Source organism: Salvia splendens, chromosome 3, assembly GCF_004379255.2.
Source record: "Salvia splendens isolate huo1 chromosome 3, SspV2, whole genome shotgun sequence".
In the NCBI taxonomy this organism is placed as follows: Eukaryota; Viridiplantae; Streptophyta; class Magnoliopsida; order Lamiales; family Lamiaceae; genus Salvia; species Salvia splendens.
This window is the reverse complement of record NC_056034.1, coordinates 29,108,883-29,132,086: the sequence shown is the minus strand read 5'-3', so window position 1 is coordinate 29,132,086 and position 23,204 is coordinate 29,108,883. Positions and strand designations below refer to the sequence as shown.

The 23,204-nt window shown below is 37.6% G+C and overlaps 2 protein-coding genes and 1 long non-coding RNA gene across 4 annotated transcripts; 2 read left to right on the top strand and 1 right to left on the bottom strand.

The window, feature by feature from the left end:
- Positions 1-1,491: 1,491 nt before the first annotated feature.
- Positions 1,492-5,810, top strand: LOC121795626 (nuclear transcription factor Y subunit A-10-like). Of its 2 annotated transcripts, none has more exons than XM_042194172.1 (6): positions 1,492-1,627; positions 2,155-2,390; positions 4,652-4,728; positions 4,808-4,876; positions 4,953-5,069; positions 5,297-5,810. In XM_042194172.1, the coding sequence occupies exons 2-6, from the start codon at positions 2,162-2,164 to the stop codon at positions 5,474-5,476; spliced, it is 672 nt and encodes a 223-aa protein (XP_042050106.1). In that variant the 5' UTR covers positions 1,492-1,627; positions 2,155-2,161; the 3' UTR covers positions 5,477-5,810. The 2 variants fall into 2 exon arrangements, with proteins under 2 accessions (XP_042050106.1, XP_042050105.1); XM_042194171.1 differs by having other exon boundaries at positions 4,640-4,728.
- Positions 5,811-6,666: 856 nt separating this feature from the next.
- On the bottom strand, positions 6,667-10,353 carry LOC121795621 (putative deoxyribonuclease TATDN1). Its single transcript, XM_042194165.1, has 12 exons — positions 10,245-10,353; positions 10,135-10,155; positions 9,943-10,043; positions 9,550-9,607; positions 9,426-9,469; positions 9,227-9,307; positions 8,964-9,034; positions 8,690-8,800; positions 7,818-7,900; positions 7,517-7,733; positions 7,181-7,264; positions 6,667-7,055 (listed from the first exon to the last, which is right to left on the bottom strand). Exons 1-12 carry the CDS (start codon positions 10,273-10,275, stop codon positions 6,986-6,988), a joined length of 972 nt encoding a protein of 323 aa, XP_042050099.1. The 5' UTR covers positions 10,276-10,353; the 3' UTR covers positions 6,667-6,985.
- A 7,822-nt stretch (positions 10,354-18,175) lies between these two features.
- On the top strand, positions 18,176-18,785 carry LOC121795630. Its single transcript, XR_006049592.1, has 2 exons — positions 18,176-18,315; positions 18,490-18,785. It is a non-coding gene; the product is annotated as an uncharacterized LOC121795630 (long non-coding RNA).
- Positions 18,786-23,204: the final 4,419 nt, after the last annotated feature.

The following is a 23,204-nucleotide window of genomic DNA, read 5'->3' as shown; positions in this document are numbered from 1 at the left end:
TCTTGGAGTTGGGCGTGGGCGGTAGAGTGACGTGTCGTTGCCCGAATAGACAACCGTTCTTGCATATAAAAATATGTGCACTTTCTATTTTCGTCCGTCCCACAAAAATATATGCAATCTATTATAAAAAAAGTTATATTAATTTAATAATGTAGGCCCCACTATTCACTAACACTACTTTAACTATCATTCTCCTCATCTCTCTTACTTTATCATACCATTCTCCCCCTCTTTCTTACTTTATCAAATTTTTCTTAATTCTCGTGCCGTCCCAAATGCACATATTTTTTTGGGACGGTGGGAGTATTATTTTTTCTTTTTCTAATACTCTCCCTCAAGTTGACTGGTGAGATCTTCGAAATTCAACTTACAAAACATGCTTGTAAGACTTCTTGAATTGACCGCCTTGGTGAGGATGTCTGTCAATTGATCTTCTGATCGAACAAATGAAAATTCCACAACTCCACTTTCACTATTCTCCTTGATGAAATGTTTATTGACCTCCATGTGTTAAGTTCTAGCATATATGTTATACTGGTTCTTACATATGCTGATGGAGGTTGTATTGTCACAAAAGAGTTGACTCTTTTCTGAGTACCTGAAACTCGAAAAGCACTCACATCACGTATTTGAACCTGTAATTTCGGGTACTGGGTACCTGAACCTGACGGGTATCGAATCGGCTATATCCGAAAACCAGACAACTAAATTTGCTAACCTTAATATTTTGGTGGACTTCGACACGCTTATCGAGAACTTTGTATTCTGCTCTGAACATAAAAGAAGTTTGTTTTGTAGTTGAATTGCGAACTGAAACACAAACTGAAAGATTCTTTGTACACTATTCTAGAATAAAACAGTCATAAAATCTATATACAAATAAAGATGCTCAAAGACTTGAGCTTATCTATAATCAATTAATTTAGATAGTAGATTTGTATAGGAACCTTTTAGGTCTAGCTAGGGTGGTGAATAGTGATCATTGGACGTCTAAATATTTCATTATATGTGTCATACTTGGTTGAGTATTGATGGTTAGATAGAAAGGAATATAATCGTAAAAGATATTAGTATTGTATAAAAGAGTCATCCCATTAAAATGGGGACCAATCTCTTTCACAACATTAGATCCCATTTCGATATTTAAAGGCCCTCCACATGTAATCCACTTAATATGCCTCTAAGTAAACAGTTGGCCGTTGCAAGATTGTCAACATCCCCCTTATTCATTTTAACTATTGAATTGAAAATATATAAAGGTAAACAATAAATTAACCAATTTTAATCGAAATACTAGAAATATCAACCAATGATTTTCTCCTCGGTTTTCTCTAGGTATTAGTTATTTAATGTGGATATAACCTCCAAGGTAGCTTATTTATTTTTCATTTTATAAATAATTTATCCTGATCTGCAGCTAAATAAAGAAAGATGAAGAGTTAAATAAAGAAAGAGGTAGAGTTAAATAATAAATCATAAAGTAAAGTTGATTAAAGATGCATATTATCTGCATTCGTGTGTATGTGTCACTATACATATATACTCCCTCCTCTCCCTCTCTCCCTCTCCCTCTTCTCTCTCTCTCTCTCTCTCCTGTTGATTTCGTGGTTGTTTTCTTCTCAAATCGGTATGTTTCTCTCTAGCTATCACTTTCTCTCTTCTCCTTACTTGAGAACGAAATATTTCATGCTTTCTTCTCCTTTTTTATCTCGATTTTCAGTGAATATATACATGCTACAGAAACAAGCATCATGAGATTATGAGCTGTAAATCGATCCATATGTTTTTATTTGTTTGTAATACTAATTAGTAATTGCAGTTGTGGAAAAACAGCTTATATATATTTTTCAGTCAAATATATGTGCAGCGATGATATCTATATTGGTATGGAATTAGTAGGTAAAAAAAGCGGGCTAACACTCGCAATATCCAAAAATAAATTGGATAAGGTGTCCACTTTTGTTGTGCTACTTTTCTATTATCATTATTTTACTTTATTCTCTCTTAAAGTATTGAATTATTGTCATTGTTTTTCGCTATTGCAGAGTTAATTCATCTTCCAAAATTGCCCATAGTTAATTATACTAATAGTTGTTTCCACACACAAAAGAAAATGAAGACATTTTTAGGGTTTGTTGAAATTGGTTAATGCAGGTGAAAAATGACTTTGCACGCTATCTTCTTCAAAGATGGGAGTGCTCAATACCCCATGAATAGGGCGGCGCAGTCGACCGTGCCACGGTGGAGTGGATTCGGATGTCAGACGCCGCTGCCGGTGGGGGTTTACGGTGAAGGGTTTATCCCATCGAAGGCCGCCTCTCTGGAACTTTCCAACGGCCAATTTGGTGATCATGACAAACTCAATACCACTCACTTCACTCTTTTCTCCGGTAATTTTGCTTCTCGCAGATCTATAATCTCTCTCTATTTTTTTTTGGATAGATAAATAAATATAAATTTAATGACCGCATCACATAGAGACTCAAAATAGAGACCTTTGGCCTCACACCGTCAGACATTACCTCTCTATTTCTAAATATGTGTGTGGTTCAATGTTTGATGGCAATTAAATGGATTCAGAGTCGAGAAGTTTTAGGTGATCCCTACCACTACAAAAATGTCCGCAATCTTTGGCTATTTTAATTATAGCTGTTAACATAAATTATTTTTTTGATGTAGATTATTTTAGTCTGAAATACATGAAATATTTTGAAAGGGTTACCATTTCATTTGATGATGAGTTACTTTATTATGAAAGGATTAACTACTAGGCTCAACTCAATTGCAAGAGAGATAACCCTTTCTAATGTAAGGTAACTCATCCTCTAATTTTGATACTCCACAGTCTCCCACTAGCTAGTCTGATCTCACCAATTTCGGTTTGTCTTTATATTCTTCGATTATGATTTTTGTTCCACTTTGCTATATATCTATACACGAATAATAGTAAGTTATAATATTGTTCCACTTTGAATATATATGATGGGACCCTTAATTAATTTCAATGACACACTACACATTTTTTAGTTAAAAGAAGCTAATGTGTAGTACTATCTCTAAATGTATCACCTATTCTTTTTAAACGACTAAAGTCTTGGTATCCCAACTTAAATTAAAGGATAAAGATTCCTCTTAGAAAATAAAAGATTACAGTTTAGTGAATCATTAGAATCTCAACTATAGATATTGTAGATTTATGACCATTACTCATACTATATGTTTAATCAATTATATTCTACGTAATGTCCATAAACCCATGTAGATTCAAATTTGTCAACAATTCACTATTCCACACCATAGCAACTCCATCTCCTAGAAGTTTCTATTAAGATATATTTTGGTGATATTTCATACAGGATATAAGGATAATAGGATTTCATTTTAAAATCACAAAGATTTCATTTTAAAATCAATTTGTGATTGAAGAAGTGATTCATTTGATTTATATAGGAGTTTCAGTTCTCTTTTTCAGTTGTCAATATCATTCCTCAAATTTTTGTAATGTGTATCTTCGAGATGTTGAACTATTTTTTTATCGATTGGACTAGTAGACAAAATGTAAATTTCATATATATTGTTGGGGTAGTCATATTTTTTTTTATTTTGGTCCAGATTTTGGGCCACAATCGTCGGCCCGCTCTGATACCATGATAATACTCAATAGGGCCCTATCCTAAAACCAATTGGTGATAGGAGGAGTGACACATTAGAGTTACATTTCTTTCTTTACACCGATGTGTAATATTGTTATACTCCCTCCGTACTACTGCAAGTGATCAACTATCCAATTTAGGTTGTCCCTCTGCAACTGATTGGTTTTTTTCAGCAAAAAGCAACACATTTTCTCTCCACTTAACTTAATAAATATCATTGCCTTAAATTCCGTGCCAAAAAGAAATTGATCACTTGTTACGAAATGAAAAAAAGTATTTATTTATGTTTCAATTGCCAACAAAGTTTTCAAGAAAAATTGTCTAATGAACATTATAATATACTCCTATTTATCATTATTTCAGTCATTTTGCAAATCGACGGTTTCACATGTTCCGATTTGTACTCTCTCCGTTCCTTCACAATTCAGTATTTTTTTCATCTCAAGAAGTTCCTTCATAGTTTGAGTCATTTCCATATATGAAATAATTAACTCACTTTTTCTTTCCTCCTCCATTCTCTCTCTTACTCTTTTTGTTAACTTATTCATTTTATACTCTTTTATGTCTCTAACTTTGCCTACTTTATTACCTACCCATTTAACATATTAAACATTCATTTCGTAAGCGCTGTGCCAAAAAGCAACTAAGCAGAGGGAGTAATATTTGAATTGGGTGCATTTCAGCGAGTGGAAGAAAGTAAGATTGACAGATAAGGCATAGTTGTAAGATCTGATAATGGCGTATAATCCAAATTACAATTTGCAAGTCATAAATATAAATATAGTTAGTAACTCTAGTAATTTATGATATTAGAAATTGTACACATTATAAATTATTTATATACTAAATCCTCCATAGTAAATAATGCACATTAAAGGAAACGTTTGTGTTTCTAACGATTATAACTAAAAGTAGTTTTCTGGAAATGATCAATGTTTTGAGTTACAGTGAGCTATTCAATAACACATACTATTAATTATTGAAAGAATCATGTATAGGTGAGTGTGAAAACGGGAAAAATCGAGTGCAGGCTGGCGCCGTGGATTATCTTGAGCTTGGATTTGGACAGCCAGTGGTATACTTTTAATTAATGGAGTACTTATTAAAATAATTCTTATTAACAAAGATTAATTAAAATCTGCATTTTGCATCAGATTTGTGCTGCTAAATATCCATATCCATATCCATATCCAGCTGATGAATGTAGTAATGGGCCTATTGCGGTAATTTTGGTTATCATTAATTATAAAATTAAATAATTGTGTTGATAAATGTAGCAATAGTAAAGATTTATTTCAGGGCCGAATGATGCTGGCCCTTGACGGAGGCCCAATCTTGGTGAACGCAAAGCAGTACAACGCAATCATGAGGCGCAGGAAGAAGCGTGCCCACGCTCTCAATATCAACATTCGTAAGGTACAGTTAGGTTTGTCAAAAATTACTACTCCTTCCGTTCCATAGAAGTAGGCTAATTGAAAATTGGGCGGATTTTAATATTTAATTGGTAACGTAAGAAAGGAAGAAGAATAATTATTGAAATAATGCAGTGGATGGTGAGACCATAAATATATTTCCATAAATAGATATAGATTATTTGTAGGGAGTATTTTGTAGGTATTACGTAATGTGTGTGATACGTGCAGCCGTATATGCACCTTTCGCGTCACCTCCACGCGAAGCGGCGGCCGAGGGGCAATGGGGGCCGCTTCCTCAACACCAAGAGCTCGGGCAGCAGCCCCGGATCGGATGTGAGCAGCGATCAGGAGGTGGGAAACGCTGCAGCGGCGCTGCACCTCTTCCATGCCTTCCACCTCAAGGTCTGATGTGATGACGATGATGGTGTCATCACCTGGGCAATTCATCCTTGGCTATCTCAACATAGTTTAATTCATCTTTAATTATGTACTTAAGTAATTAATTAGGGCTGTGCATCTTCTCATTAGTTGAGAAATGAGAATGCCAATCGCTCCTAATTGCTCTTGTTTCTTGTTTTACTTTTCCAAGTCCTGTGTTGCAAAAATAACAGACTCGTCGAGTCGAGTCTTAGTCTAGTCTTTTATGGTGTTGCTTGTAGTATTGCTGAATCTCTGTAACATATGCACTTGATCTATTTTATTACTCTATGTAATGTAATTATTCAATCTCCTTATGTTGGAATTATTGTGTGCGGACATACTACAAGTTCTGGCTATTTACTACATTTTTTTACTACGTATGTTGGGGCGGTTTTCTTACAACACGTTCGGTATATTGGTAAACAATTTAGTATTCAGGCAACTAGACAGAAGCTTATCTGCACAACAATCCAGAGAGATGTTATACAAAAACATTAATTTATGCATTAATATCATTCTTATCGTCTGCCTGCATGAGTTGATATTGAAAACAATTTAATCTTTCAAGCTATTTGCTTTAGACTCATTTCGTCCCATAAAAATATGTGCATTTTCCATTTTAGTTCGTCCAATAAAAATATTGGTATCAATTTATGGAAAGTTATCTCAATTTATTACTCATATACGTCAAGTAATTTACAACTTACACTATCATCAAAACACTAATAATAACGTGAGTCTTACTATCAACTAACACTACTTTTAACTACCATTCTCATCTTCTTTCTTACTTTACCAATTTTGTTTTAATTCTCGTGCCATATGATTTGCCCACATTTTTATAGGACGAAGGGAGTATTCTATTTTAGGTTATCCCAAGTTATTTGTTTTATTTTCTTTTTTTTTTGCAAAAACTCTATCATCTCTCTCCCTTGTATTCTATCTTTCTCCCTCTTACTTTATTCTATTTCTTACTTTACTCTCTCTTAATTTAATCTTTAAACATCAATTTTTAAATTTCGTGCCTAAACGAAATGCATCAACTAGCTTGGTATTTTATTCTCTATTTACTTTAACCTTTAAACATTAATTTCTTAATTATCCAAAAGAAATATCTCAAATAGCTTGACATGAGGATATTCTTTTTTCAGACTCTTAAAAGTTAAAACCAGCAATCGTTAAGTGCAAAAAGTATCTCTCTGGATGAAAAAATGAATCCACAGCCACCTCAACTTCCAATTTTCTTCACGAGAAAATCAAATTGATTATTTCGTGCTTGGCGGGAAAGAAAATGAAAATGAAAATGAAAAAACTTATGTTATGTCTATCTAAAGCCAGCAAGAACTATGCAGAGATTAACAGAACAAGAAGTACATATTTGTGAACATCGGGATTCAATTGCACTTCTCTACACTGCATATGAGATAAAGCTGCATTCCTTCATTTCCCTGTTTGAACACTTGCTGGTTCACTTTCGTCGAGAACCAAGGATAATCTTCAAGAAGTATTCTGACCAGAGGCAAGAATAGCATCCGCAGCCGTATCCAAATCTTGTGGAAAGAAAACCCTGTACAAGGAAGCGATTCAGTGTTTGCTTATTTCTTTTCTGAAGTTACTAACAGTTGTTTAGTCTGAACATGTGGCATCGAAGCGCTTACTACATCGAAGCTTTATGAATCGGGAGAAAAGTACCTGCAGGTGTTGTGGTACATTGTTTTTCCAAGCTGACCAATATCTGCAATACCTTTACAACCAGCCACCACCTCAAGCACTTGGCTGCATGTCATTCAATATGTTGTGTGAAACTCTAATTCGAACAAGAGAGTATACAAGGAAATTAAGCGCATGCTTCTGATATTTGATTAGGTATTTTTTGTTATGAAGAATACAATCACAAAAAAATGACACAAGTCAATAGAGCAGGAGTCATTACAAAGATGCTGGAAGTAATCACTAGAATTTAGAACCACAACAGCAAATCAAAAAAAGGGTATATACAGTTATATTGGGAACTGATAGTGTTCTTACCGCACTAAGCAAGGTTCGTTGCGACCTTTGACTATGCACTCTGGGTCGTACTTTTCCTTCTTCTTGGACTGCCAAGAAGATTGTACATATTTAATACCAGCATGTGTGTTCTTGATTTCACAGTATGGCGAGTCAGTTTCAATCATCAGTCGGTCAAGAGGAATTCCTTTCACAATTTCAAGATTCTCGGCTGTTCTCAGGGAGCAACCGTTAAGGCCTACAAAGAGTAAGGAGAAGATTGAAAAGGAAATCCAAAGTAATTAAAGGAAATTCCTCATATCTAGGAGCATAAGCTATGCACCTATGAATAGATTATCGAATGAAAGTAGACGATCACGATCTTCAGCACTACCAGTAAAAGAATGAGCAACCCCAGAGAAGAATCTGCCAGAGCAATGACAAGGAAAAAAGAGAAGTGATTAAAGCTGTAGCCCTAAAAGAGTATTAGGAAAACAAAGAGAACACAACGTATTTATATGTATAAGTCTTAGAAGGTCGAGGTTTGGAAAGGGTGCTATCACGAATATTCAGAATGAAGAAAAAACAAGAATCTTATATTGTCCAATTAAATGACCAAAATATGCAATGCAGTGTTATCATATACTATGATGGTTTTGATAGATCAGCAGTTCAATACCGATGGCATCCTTACTTGGATTGCAATCATATATGGGTTATCGTCGCCCCTATGTGAGTTATTGGCACCCCCATATGAGTTATCGACACCCCTAGGTAGCCAAAGTCAATCTAGGTCGTGATAACACACATAGGGGTGCCGATAACCCATATGAGGGTGCCAATAACCCACATAGGGATGCTGATAACTCATATAGAATGCCAATAGCCTACATAGGGGTGTCGATAACCCATATGAGAGTGCCAATAACCCACATAGGGGAGCCGATAACCCATATAGGGTGCCAATAACCCAAATAGGGGTGACGATAACCCATATATGATTGTAATCCAAGTAAGGATGTCATCAGTGTAACCTATTTGCTCTTGTATTATCCTTATAGTGGGTTTAAGTGTCTGAAATTATAATTGTATCATCATTACTTCTACTTGGCTCTGCGCTATAGTATAACCTATTAGCTCTTGTATTATTAAAATGGAAACAACTAAATCAGGCATATAAGCCTATAATTTTCTCCAAATGCTACTAACCAATACCTATGTTTGTTTCGCTCAAGAATATTGCAGAAATCCTCAGCAGCTGCTCGCATGTGGAGAAACATTGGCAACTTCATAGAATGTGCCAACTCAAATTGCTTCTCGAAGTACCTTATTTAATGAAAGACATGGCAAGTAGTCAATAGAGGTCCAGAAATGACTTCTGCCTCTTTAATCTGATGCAGTTCTTCAAGACAGAGACAGAAGAAGAAAATGGGAAAAAATATCTGTAAGAAAGTAAAATGGAAAACACTTTTTTCAAGCAATCACATACTTTTGTTGAATTTCGGCTGGGCAGAAGTGAAGCCTATCATAATCCAATCCACACTCTCCAACTGCCACCACCTTGTTGGAAACATTGATATTGACACAACTTTTTATTAGTTACAAATAACAGGCATAAGCCACCTCACCAGTAAAATTTGATAGCAAGAAGCAGTAAAGAAAAATGCTTCACATGGAAGTGTGGAACACTTCAAAGGTCTCTACAAAAATCATTTTTCATCAAAAGAAAGAAGGAAGGGAATAATATACTACCTTTCCCTTATCAACTCCCTCTCTAGCCAACGACAAAAGAGCCTGAAAATGTCTATCTGGATCACCACTATCATCAAATTCCTAGTCCACAACACCAAATTAAATGATGAAAAAATCTCCAGTAAGTTATAACACATAATGAGAGATTACATCAAATTAGGCACTTCCTCAATATATGAATTTAGGAATGAAATCTCACTTTACATCTTGTTGGATGTACACCAACTGTGCAGAAAAGTCTTGCTTCAATAATAAAATATCAACATTATTAGCACTTAGCGATGAATTGTAGTTACAAGTAAATGGAAGCATATAAAAACTACCATCAGTTTCAGCAATAGCAAGAGCTTCTTTCGACTCCTCAAGGGATCCCCCTGTCACCTGCAATATTCAACATAATAGGAATCATGTTCCTCATAAAACCACATAAGAAATAGCGAATCTATTTCGAATCCAGTTTTTAAGTCACACGTTATACCGGCTTGCGCACCTACGAAGAGGTAATGTAAAGACGGAATGTATCAATTTCAATCCACTCGTTATCTAACCTAAAACAGTCTTCTTTCCCAATTAGTCATAAATCAGCTACAAACATGGATACAAATGAAGGAGCAGAGTTTTCAATATGTCTTCTATTAGTAAATCCTTTTGCAAAATGCATCTATGATCTATCCAATTATACTATCCAAAACAGCAGAAAAAGTTCAGGCACTTACAATAATCCGATCGACTCCGGCGCTCCAAGCCCTACTAAGAACAGCGGCGATATCAGCTGCGTGATATTGTTTCCCGTTGTAAATTCCTCTAAACATTCCATCTGTCGAGTTGAAGAATAAACTTAGACTTGAATACATGATTACAACATCCCAAACAGAGGAATCCACATTTTAATTTTGCAGAGTAATAACCTGTGAAGTTGACGGCAATGTCTGCAATAGAAATGAAAAGATGGAATCACAAACTACAATTATAGCATTCGCCAAAGAAATTAAAGTGAAATTGAGGATGAATAATTTGCCTATCATTCGTAAATTGCCGCTGCTCGCCATACCCAATTCTTTCGAGAGAAACGAGTTTACCTGCTAGTATAGAGTGCACTTCGAACAAAGTCGCTTTTAGATTCACCGATAATAAAGGAAATGCAACATATAATGAGGAAATCAGATTTCTAGGCTATTTGGCCTTTAAAATTACGTAAATGTACCCATTTTGTTATCAATTCCATTTATGGAAAAAACGCCGATGAAGTTGGCGTGTTTATAAGTAAAAACGCCAATAATATTGGCGTGTCTATACGCAAACACGCCAACACAGTTGGCGTTTTACAATGACACCGTATGTTGCTCGTATTTTTAACCAAAATACTTAAATTTAAACACGCCAATCTTGATGGCGTGTTTAAGTTATAAAACGCCAAGGTCATTGGCGTGTTTAACATAAAACACGCCAACCTGGTCGGCGTTTTTCGGTTGAACCATATTTCACAGATCTCCCCCAAAATCGCAGACCCTAGTCACATTCCCTCCCCAAAACACGAAAAACCTTCCCAAAGCTGAAAAACGCGAAAACGCTTGCCTTGGTCGGGTCAACCCGGTGGTGGATTGAAGCGTGTAGATTTCTATTTTGGCTCATTTCTTCCAAATATTAGTACTTGCAATCGGTTGGTATATCTAATTTTTTACTCATTCTTCCAAACATTAGTCTACCAATATTTGATGGATTATTATGATAGTATATATTGTAGTGTAATTTATATAATTATTTGATGGATTGTTATAGTATTATAAATTGTATTGTAATTAATAGAAATATTTTGACCAATTGTTATGGTATTATATGTTGTAGTATATCTAATTTTTTACTCATATTTGATAGGTTGTTATGATAGTATATATTGTAGTGTACTGTAAAGAAATATTTTTGACCAATATTTGTGTTTGACATTAATGCAGATAGTATGACGTGGTGTGTCCATTTATATTGGGGTGGAAATATAATTCCCGGAACAGTTATTTCATATGATCCTCCTTTTGCAAAAGGATTGATTATGTTGGATGAAAGTATTTCCTACGAAAAGCTTGTGGAAATAATTTGTGAAAGAATGGGGATAAACATATTTGAAAACAAACTTCAAATAGTATGGAAACGTCATATATTCTATGGATCTTCAATCACGTATATAGGTATTTTACTAGAAGAAGTATACATGCCACTAATGTTTAGTGAGAGTATGACTACAGGAGGTCAAATTGAATTGTATGTTGAGTATTCGTCAATTACTCAACAACATAGTCAGCATCTCATGAGTAATGATGTTGGTACGTCTACGAGAGGCAGAGAACCATTTTTCGCTGCAACACAAGATTTTGATGTTGGCACGTCTACGAGAGGCCAAGAACCATGCTTCGATGCAACACAAGATTTTGATATTGGAGGCGTGCATTTAGGGGATAGTGACAACTGTGATGTGGTTCAGGACATAATTGGTCCTGATAAAGCCGACTTTCTTGATCCACAATCACCTTATGATTTTGAAGATGTCGATCCGGATAGTACAGATTCAGATGGTGCTTCGTCGGATGAGGACCAATTTGTTGCTCCAAGAACATCCATTCCGGTTGGAGAAACAGTGGTTGGAGAAACATCAATTGGAGGAAGAGCAGTACGAGAAAGAGTAGTTCCACAGTTCCCACAGCCTGGTATGAACTATTTTCGCACCTTACCAGGTCCATATGATAGTTTTGATCCAAAAAACTTTGAGTCTGATGATCTCAATGTGCATTATTGGAGTGAAAAAGATCCGAGCAATGTCGGTTTGCATACTAAATTTAAAACCAAATTGGAATTGAAGTCAGCTGTGACTTTTTGGCATTTGGAAAAAATCCGACAATATACAGTTGTTGAAAGTAAAGGAAAGAGATGGCATGCAGTTTGTAAGTGGCCACAAGGAAATCCGAAAGATAAGTCCTTACCGCCATGTTTGTGGGAGTGCCGAGCAACATTGAGGAAGCATGATGAACACTGGCAAATTAGAGTGTTTAGCACTGCTCATACTTGCATGGGGGATCGTAATTATAATGGGCACGCTAATCTTTCGTCGGGTATGATAGCGTTGAGTGTTCGACATCAGATAGAAAACGATCCTTGCTACAAGGTAAAAGCAATTGTGGCGGATATTGAAAATAGATTTCATGTGAAAGTTAGTTACAAGAAAGCATGGTATGCTCGGAGGACAGCTATTGAGCTTGTGTATGGTTCGTGGGCGTGGAATTTCAAAGTTTTACCAGGTTATTTGAATGAGTTGCAAAGACAAAATCCTGGCACAATTGTCGAATGGTTACATGATGAAAGATTAAGCAACGGTATGAACAAGGTTTTCAAGTACGTATTTTGGGCTTTTGGTCCAGCTGTGGAGGCTTTTCAACTATGCAAACCAGTTTTAACCGTTGATGGAACTCATCTACGTGGACGATATCGAGGTAAAATTCTTATTGCCGTTGGATTTGATGCTAATAAGAAATGTTTGCCTATTGCATATGCCATTGTTGATGAGGAAACCATACAAAGTTGGAATTGGTTTATGGAACGTATTAGAATTCACGTAGCCAAGCATGAAATATGTGTAATATCTGATAGGCATGTGGGAATCATAGATGCAATGAATTCTCCCATATGGAAAGAAGAACCCAATGTGGGGCATCACAGATTTTGCTTGGTACATGTTAGAAAAAATGTTTTGCAGAATCACAAAGGCATCATGGTAAAAAAACTTGTTTGGAAAATTGGTATTGCTACAAAGAAACGCAAGTTTAAGATCAGACGTCGTTTACTTCGAACCATCAACAACGAGGCTGTGCAGTACCTTGATGCCGTGGAGTTAGAAAAATGGAGTTTGGCGTATGACTAACACAAAAGATGGGGTGAGATGACCACTAATATGGTTGAATCTTACAACAATGTGTTGACAGGCGCAAGACAACTCCCAATTAAAGCTTGCATTGATCTGATATTTTGGAGGACAATAGAATGGTTTAATGAGCGGTCAATTGCATCAACACAGTGTGCCACACCACTTACCCCGTGGGCCCATGAAAAGGTGTGCAAAAATGATGTAAAAGGTCAATTACATAATGTGAGAGTCCCAAACACAATTGCAGGGCTTTACGTGGTTCGAACAAAGCGTCGAATTGGTGGAAAGGGCGGTAATAAGTGGAAGGTAAAGTACTTGGAGTCGAACTGCAAATGTCAAAAGTGGCAGATGTGGAGACTTCCATGTTCACATGCAGCGGCAGTTGCGCGGTTTAGAAACGAGCCCATGCTGTCGCTTGTTGATAACGTATACCGCACAAGTGTTTGGGTACACCAATATTCTACGGTGTTCAATCCAATCAGACACCAAGATTATTGGGCTGTGCCTGAATGGACTTTGCAATGTTCACGAGCCCAGTTAATGCCTAAAAGTCGAGGTCGATATCGTACTACTAGGATTCCTAATCAGATGGATGTCCGTGAAGCTGACCAGCCACGCGCCCGACGCCGATGTAAACATTGCCGTCAACCAGGGCACGACAGACGCAACTGCCAGAATGCTTCTTCAAGGATGGATACTCAGTTGGTAGATGATGCCGCTGACGATTTTATGCCTCCACCTCCATCAAGATCTGCAGTTCGAGGTCGTCATTCTATCAGCCACACTGATGATGCAGATCACGATTTTATGCCTCCACCTCCACCAAGATCTGCAGTTCGAGGTCGGCATTCTATCAGCCACACTGGTGGTACAGGCGATGACATTGGGCTCAGTGATATCCCACATTCTCCACCTAGGTCTTCTGTGCGAGACGATTTTTTCGGAGTTGATTTAGAGAATGTCGTTGTGCAAGATACTCCTCCGTCTAGACTCTCCACCGCCAGAATCAGGAAGGGTATCCGTAGCTTCTTTACCCGGAGAAGGCGAGACAATTGAATGTGTAACAACTATTTAGTTGAATTGAACATTGTTCTGTTTATAATCGTAGCTATTTATTGAATTGAACATTGTAACGTTTTACTTAAAATTTTGGCGAGGCAAAATTTACCCAAGCCAAATTTTCCCCAAGTTAAAAACGCCAATTGGAGTGGCGTTTTTTAAAACACGCCGACTACAATGGCGTGTTTATTCAGAAACGTTACCTCAGCGTAGGAAAGAAGTTCAAAAAATTCTAACTGTAAAACGTCATCACCGTTGGCGTTTTCCCCAAAAAACGCCAATATTGTTGGCGTCTTATGAAAAAACGCCACTGGGAATGGCGTTTTTATGCAGAATGTCCGCTACAACGTAGGAAAATTTGGCCAAATTTTCCCCAAGTTAAAAACGCCAATTGGAGTGGCGTTTTATACAAAATCTTAGTGATATAAAAAGGCCAACTGGGAATGGCGTGTTTGTTCCTATCGTCGACCAATAAGTAATATAAAGAGTTCAAAATATCAATATGAATACGTGTAAAAAGATGATTTATCAAATTACTAATATAAAGAGTTCAAATCAATGAAAAACCAGCAATATCAATAGAATGTATCAAATTAGTTTAATCATCTCGCCGTTTCTGCATAAACAGACCCCGTATCCCCTTCCCAATTCTGGATGTAGATCTAGGGATCCTTGAGGGAGGAGTATCTTGAACAACAACGTTCTCTATATCCACCCCAAAAAAGTCATCTTGCACAGACGACCGCGGTGGAGAAGTGGGGACATCATTGAGGCCAATATCTTCTCCGGTACCACCGGTGTGGCTGACAGAATGACGGCCTCGAACTGCAGATCTAGGTGGAGGTGGTTCCACAAAATCGTCATCGGAGCGGTGTACGGGCTGAGATGACGACTCTCCGCAGGCGGTTTTCTTCTTGGTTCGTCGTTTTGCCTTTTGCCTTACGGGTACGTCCACGTCCATTGCAGAGCGCTGCGAAGGACGGTAGTCCATCCGCTCAGCCTCCCCGGATATCCGCAGTCCTTCTTCAATCATCCTCGAAATGGTTCCCAAAGCCGGATGTTCTGTCGTATCTTGGCCACTTAGAAAGTGGCGCACGTTGTGAAGTGTCTCCACCTACAATTATCAAAGTTAAATACATATCATAATATGAATTTAAATAATTAACTAGGGTTTGGTTAAGTATGAATAATTTACCGCGAATTTATGAGAAGATGCCGTTTCGTGGAAGCCCTGTTCAGCATGCACGCCAGGTTTGGTTAAATACACCACAGTTATCTGCCGAAACCAATCCATATATTCTTCGGTTGCAACAGGCTCATCACTGTACTCCAGATCAGTCCACACCAAAAAGTGCCTGTTGTCCCACTCCTGTATATAATTGGCGTGCCAATTAACCCAATTTCGACCAGCTTTTCCACGGCGATCCTGTTTCACAAAATCAATACCGTGGAACCGGGGGAGTTGCGGGATATACGGTTGGATAATCCCAAATTGGTGCAACACTCGGTGTGGCAGGTGTGGCTCAGCCAGATTCCAGCAAATAAGCGTTGTTATCGACATCTATACAGGACGACCGGCATCACAACTTTCCGGCAACTCCCGTTGGAGATAAGGCATCCAAATAAACTACATGTAACACAAATTTATTCAAATTAATTTCAATAAAAAACAACAAACAAAAAATAATTTATAAGTATATGAAGTACCTGGTTGGCATGCATCATGGAGAACTGATCTCGGAAATTTTCAATACAATGTCCGGGTGCTTTTACATATGACGCCGGACCATTCCATCTACAAAATATAAATTATGAGCGAATAACACGAAGATTGATGAACATAAAGCTTAAAAAATGAATTAGTGAACAACTTACGCGCTTGCACATGGTAGATAGTCTGTATGCACGGGATCTAGCATCCTCGGTCTAATATTTGGGATTCTCTCCTAAGCCCACAGTTGTAATAGAGTTAAGGCTCCCCCGACATCCGTCCTCTTAGCAACGGCAGCTTCACACAAATTGTGGTACAAGCAAGCAAGCGTCGCACCACCCCAGCTATAGGTAGAACACCGTTCTATATCCATGAAAAATTGCAGGTAGAAGAACGGAATTTTATTTCCGGTGGCATTCGGGATCATCAGACCACCAAGTAATAGCAGACAATAGATACGAGCCCGCTGAGCATATATGTTGTGTTCGTGCTCATCATTCAGCTCAATCCTCAATTGACGCGATACGCTTGTCTGCTTAAAAGACATTTCCTTCAACTCGGATGCGTCCGGTATGAATCCTAGAAAATCCAAACACCTGTCCTGCCAATATCCCGGTTGTGTCGGGGGGATGTAACCCGTCACAGCCTCTCCATCAACTTTCAGGCCCCATAAAACCTCCACGTCTTCCAATGTTACAGTCGCTTCACCGACTGGGAAGTGAAACATGTGAGTCTCTGGCCTCCAACGTTCAATCAAAGCAGTGATAAGATGGTGGTCAATTTCCTTTGGCTGACCACACATCAATAAACCGCCGAACCCCATCTGGTCCACTAGTGCCGAAACACGGTGATGTATGGGAACACTCCAAATTATTCCTTCATATCGTCGGTAGCGTACGTATTCGGATGGAACTCCTGCCCATATGTTATTAGAGACGTGTTGTCTCTGAAGATACAGTACAGAAGGATCCGCAGAACCACACGCAAGCCGACGAGCAGAAGTCGAAGATGATGCCATAATTTACCTACACAGCATTCATAATCCAAATTTAACATTTACCAAACATAAATCATTTCAATAATTACATACAATTTAATCCAATTTCACAAAATGGAACACCAAAATCAAATAATTCACAATACACAAATTCACCTACACAACATTTCACATCCAAAATCATAACACAATTCATCTACACAAAATTGACAATTTCAATTACAAATTTGTCCAACCTAACAATTTCAATTTGTCCAATTTCAAATTGCCCAGCCTAACAATATAAACAAAATTAACAATTCAAACTAAACAATATACATCAACCAAAACCCACATAAACCAAATCAATTTGCCCAATTTTTTTGCTATAACAACCCTAGGGGTTTAGGTTTATAATCAATTTTATATATAAATTCACTTAAATCCAAATAATCCAACATAATAATCAACACTAATGTCATTCAAACAATCCAAAATGCATAATATTTCAACTCAATTCACAACCCATTACAAACCCTAGCTAACTATCCAACAATTACTCTAATAATGTAAAAGATAAGCATACTAACCGAAGAAAATATATGAATCTGGGGAAGAATAGCACCGATTGATGAATGGAGGGCGAAATCACGGAGAGGAGGGCGAATTCGCGGAGATTGGCGCTGCTTGGAGAAAAATCGCAAAGTATGGGTGTGGCTGTGATGTTTTCGCGATTTGGGGGTGGAGGCTGCTGCTATATCAGCCTGTTGAAACACGCCACTCAAATTGGCGTTTTTCGATTAAACACGCCGATGATATTGGCGTCTTTGCTTTTAAACACGCCGATGTCATTGGCGTGTTTTATTTAATACACTCTAACACCAATGGCGTGTTTTAACGTAATGATAATTGGAAAGAATACGCCCAAAATACGGCACAAGTATAAAACGCCGTCTTCGTTGGCGTGTTTGCGTATAGACACGCCAATATTATTGGCGTTTTTACTTATAAACACGCCATCTTCATCGGCGTTTTTCCCATAAATGGAATTGATAACAAAATGGGTACATTTACGTTATTTTAAAAGGCCAAATAGCCTAGAAACGCGATTTTCCCACATATAATGTTACAATCACCAAGCATCTATTCTGGATCAAATGTTTAAGAATAGAAACTAGCTCTGACCCACAAATATCTTTTTTCCTGATTTATTCACGTGTGTTGTACTGTTTACGTAGTATTATTTTACATATTTACCCCAATCTAAATGTCTTCTGCCTTATTTGCCCTCATCTTAACTGGAGTATCATTGGGGTTCTCGTCTTCATTTTCACTCCCGCTTATTTTTCTCTTGTTCTCGCCCTTTGAATCTGAAGCCTGCCTGCCTGCCTCGTGGAAGTTCTTGCATAACGTGGTTGAGGTCGGAGTGACGGGTAATTTTCACGTTGATCCTAGTTTTGATACGTCCCTACGAATCACAGGATTAGAATTTTAAACACATTGCATAATGTATACGTGTTACTAACCGAGGGTAATAGCTATAAATTGGGGGTTAATTCCGCAATTTTTTGAGTGTTGAATTGATTTTCTACTATTATTATTATCAGATTCAATTTCGGGCTACATCTCCTACATCACAGTTGGGTGTTGTTTATGGTGGCTTACCTTTAATTCTTTGTTTGCCGGGCGGCCTTATTAACCTTAATAGCAGGTCATGGATTTCGGTTTGACCGACTCCTACCGTAGGATATTCATCTTGTATCTTTTGCATCCACCACTTTGAGTTGGACTTTGTTAGATCTATGCATTAATTACACGATAGTGTTTTATACTGATTTTGGTTTTCTTCTCCTATGTTATGTAAAAATCCAAGAATCATGAATGAAAACTATTTTTCACAAAACTCTTTCCAACTGAGCCATGGAACACAAGGTTAGTTAACTATATTTGAATCGGTTTTATGTCGTACTCTCCTGTCTCAGCTTATGTGATTGATTTCTTTTTTGCCATTGTTTTAAGCAAATTATAGTAAATAATAAAAGTGGAGAGAAAGTAAAGTAAAAGAGAGAATAATGTAGAAGAGTGTTTCATCTACATTATTCTCTCTTTTTTTAAAAGAGAGAATTGATATGAAGGTCAACCCTCATATCAATTCCAGGCTAACACAATGGACAAGAACTATTATTCCCTTGGTTAAATTCTCGAACGAATGTGCATGGAGATTATAAAATTGATAGTGATAATGATCAATGGAAGCATATTGTGGGGAAAATCGGGTATCTAGGCTAGTTCACGTTTAAAATAATGTAAATGTACTCATTTTGTTATCTTTTCCATATATGGGAAAAATGCCAACCGCATTGGCGTTTCTTTAAGTAAAGACGCCAACAACATTGGCGTTTTATAATTTCGTCGTATTTTAGCTGTATTTTCTCCAAGTACAGTTACGTTAAAAAACGCCAACTTAGTTGGCGTGTTACAAGAAAAAACGCCAACTGTGTTAGCGTGTTCAATTTTTAAAACGCCAATGTAGTTGGCGTATTCAACTAAAAAACGATAATGAGGTCGGCGTTTTTAACATAAACACGGCACCCTGGTCGTCGTGTTTCTATTGAACCATATACCAATCAGATCTCCCCCAACATCGCGAACCCTAAACACTTTCCCTCCCCAAAACAAGAAAACCCTTCCCAAGGCAGAAAAACCTTAAGGAAACCCTTGCTCGGGTCGACCCAGTGGTGGATTTGAGCGTGGAGATTACGATTTTGGTTCATTCTTCTAAACATTAGTCCTTCTTATCGGTTAGTATATCAAATTTTAGACTCATTCTTCCAAACATTAGTCTTCCAATATTTGATGGATTGTTGTGATAATATATATTGTAGTGTAATCAATATAATATTTTGACCAATTGTTATGGGCACACTAATATTTTGATGGATTATTATGATAGTATATATTTTAATAGAAATATTTTGACCAATTGTTATGCTATTATATGATGTAGTATATCTAATTTTGTTACCAATATTTAATGGATTGTTATGATAATATATATTGTAGTGTATTTAATAGAAATAATTTGTCAAATTTTTGGCTCACTCTACATAATGATGAATGTAAAAATAATACATATTTATTTGTGTTTTACATTATTGCAGATAGTATGACGTGGTGTGTCAATTTATATTGGGGTGGAAAGATAATTCCCGGAGCAGTTATTTCGTATGATCCTCCTTTTGCTAAAGGATTCATTATGTTGGATGAAACAATTTCGTACGATGAGTTTGTGGAAAAAATTTGTGAAAGGATGGGGATAAGCATATATGAAAATAAAATTCAAATAATATGGAAACATACTATATGCTTTGGATCCGGAGTCACGTTTATAGGTGTTCTACTAGAAAAAGTATGTATGCAACTAATGTTTAGTGAGAGTATGGTTATTGGATGTCTAATTGAATTATATGTTGAGTATTCGGCAATTACTCAACATTATAGTCATCATGTCATAAGTTATGATGTTGGTACGTCTACAAGAGCCCAAGAACCATATTTTGCTGCAACACAAGATTTTGATGTTGGTACGTCTACGAGAGCCCAAGAACCATATTTTGCTGCAACACAAGATTTTGAAGCTGGAGGCGTGCATTTAGGGGAAAGTGACAATTGTGATGTGGTTGAGGACATAATAGGTCCTGATAAAGTCGACTTTCGTGATCCACAATCACCTTATTATTCCGAAGATTCCGACCCGGTTAGTACAGACTCAGATGGTGATTCGTCGGATGATGAAAAATTTGTTGCTCCAAGACCATCCATTCCACTTGGAGAAACATCAGTTGGTGGAAGGACAGTTGGAGGAAGAGAAGTTCCACAGTTCCCACAGCGTGGAATCAACTATTTTCGCACCTTACCAGGTCCATATGATAGTTTTGATCCCAAAAACTTTGAGCGTGATGATCCTAGTGTGCATTATTGGAGTGAAAAAGATCCTAGCAATGTCGGTTTGCATACTAAATTTAGAACGAAGTTGGAATTGAAGGCAGCTGTTACTCATTGGCATTTGGAAAAAATCCGACAATATACAGTTGCTGAAAGTAAAGGAAAGAGATGGCATGCAGTTTGTAAGTGGCCACAAGGAAATCCGAAGGATACCTCATTACCGAAATGTTTGTGGGAGTGTCGAGCAACACTGAGAAAGCATGATGAACACTGGAAAATTAGAGTTTTTGGCACTGCTCATACTTGCATGGGAGATCGTAACTATAATGGGCACGCTAATCTTTCGTCGGGTATGATAGCGTTGAGTGTTCGACATCAGATAGAAAACGATCCTTGCTACAAGGTAAAAGCAATTGTGGCGGATATTGAAAATAGATTTATGTCAAAGTTAGTTACAAGAAAGCATGGTATGCTCGGAGGACAGCGATTGAGCTTGTATACGGTGGATGAGAGTGGTCGTTCAAAGTTTTACCAGCTTATTTGAATGAAATGCAAAGACAAAATCCTTGCACAATTGTGGAATGGTTGCACGATGACATATTAAGCAATGGTATGAACAAGGTATTCAAGTACGTATTCTGGGCTTTTGGACCAGCTGTGGAGGCTTTTCAACTATGCAAACCAGTTTTAACGGTTGATGGAACTCATCTACGTGGACGATGTCGAGGTAAAATTCTTATTGCCGTTGGATTTGATGCTAATAAGAAATGTTTGTCTGTTGCATATGCCATTGTTGATGAGGAAACCAAAGAAAGTTGGAATTGGTTTATGGAACGCATTAGACTTCATGTAGTAAAGCATGAAATATGTGTCATATCTGATATACATGTGGGAATCATAGATGCAATGAATTCTCCCATATGGAAAGAAGAACCTTTAGGTCATCACAGGTTTTGCTTGGTAGATGTTAGAAAGAATGTTATGCAGAGTCACAAAGGTATCATGGTTAAAAGACTTGTTTGGAAAATTGGTATAGCTACCAAAAAGCGCAAGTTTAAGAAAAGACGTCGTTTACTTCGAGACATCGACAACGAGGCTTTGCAGTACCTTGATGCCGTGGAGTTAGAAAATTGGAATTTAGCGTACGACAAACACAAAAGATGGGGTGGGGTGTCCACTAATATTGTTGAATCTTACAACAATGTGTTGAGAGGCGCAAGACAACTCCCAATCAAAGCTTGCATTGACATGATATTTTGGAGGACTATAGAATGGTTCAATGAGCGGTCAATTGCAGCAACACAGTGTGTCACGCCACTTACCCCGTGGGCGCATGAGAAAGTGTGCAAACATGATGTAAAAGGTCAGTTACATAATGTCAGAGCATCAAACACAATTGCAGGGATTTATGTGGTTCGAATAAAACGTCGACTTGGTGGAAAGGGTGATAACAAGTGGAAGATAAAGTACTTGGAGTCGAAGTGCAAATGTCAAAAGTGGCAGATGTGGAGACTTCCATGTTCACATGCAGCGGCAGTTGCACGGTTTAGAACTGACAACATGCTTTCGCTAGTTGATCCCGTATACCGCACAAGTGTTTGGGTACACCAATATTCTATGGTGTTCAATCCACTCAGACACCAAGATTATTGGGACGTGCCTGAATGGACTTTGCAATGTTCACGAGCTCAGTTAATGCCTAAAAGTCGCGGTCGATACCGTACTACTAGGATTCCTAATCAGATGGATGTCCGTGAAGCTGACCAGCCACAAGCCCGACGCCGATGTAAACATTGTCGTCAACCAGGTCACGACAGGCGCAACTGCCCGAATGCTCTTTCAAGGATGGATACTCAGTTGGTAGATGATGCCGCTGACGATTTTATGCCTCCACCTCCACCAAGATCTGCAGTTCGAGGTCGTCATTCTGTCAGTCACACTGATGATGCCGATCACGATTTTATGCCTCCACCTCCACCAAGATCTGCAGTTCAAGGTCGTCATTCTGTCAGCCACACTGGTGGTACAGGCGAAGACATCAGTCTCAGTGATGTCCCACATTCTCCACCTCGGTCTTATGTGCGAGACGATTTTTTTGGGGTTGATTTAGAGAATGTCGTTGTGCAAGATACTCCTCCGTCTAGACTCTCAACCGCCAGAATCGGGAAGGGTATCCGTAGCTTTTTTACGCAGAAAACCCGAGATAATTGAACGTTTAACAACTATTTAGTTGAATTGAACATTGTTTTGTTTATAATCCTAGTTATTTATTGAGTTGAACATTGTAACGTTTTAACAATTTTTTTGTTTGGACTTATGCATTGTGTAATATTTGGACTTCTGTATTTATGGCTGGCGTTTTTTTATATGAAACGAC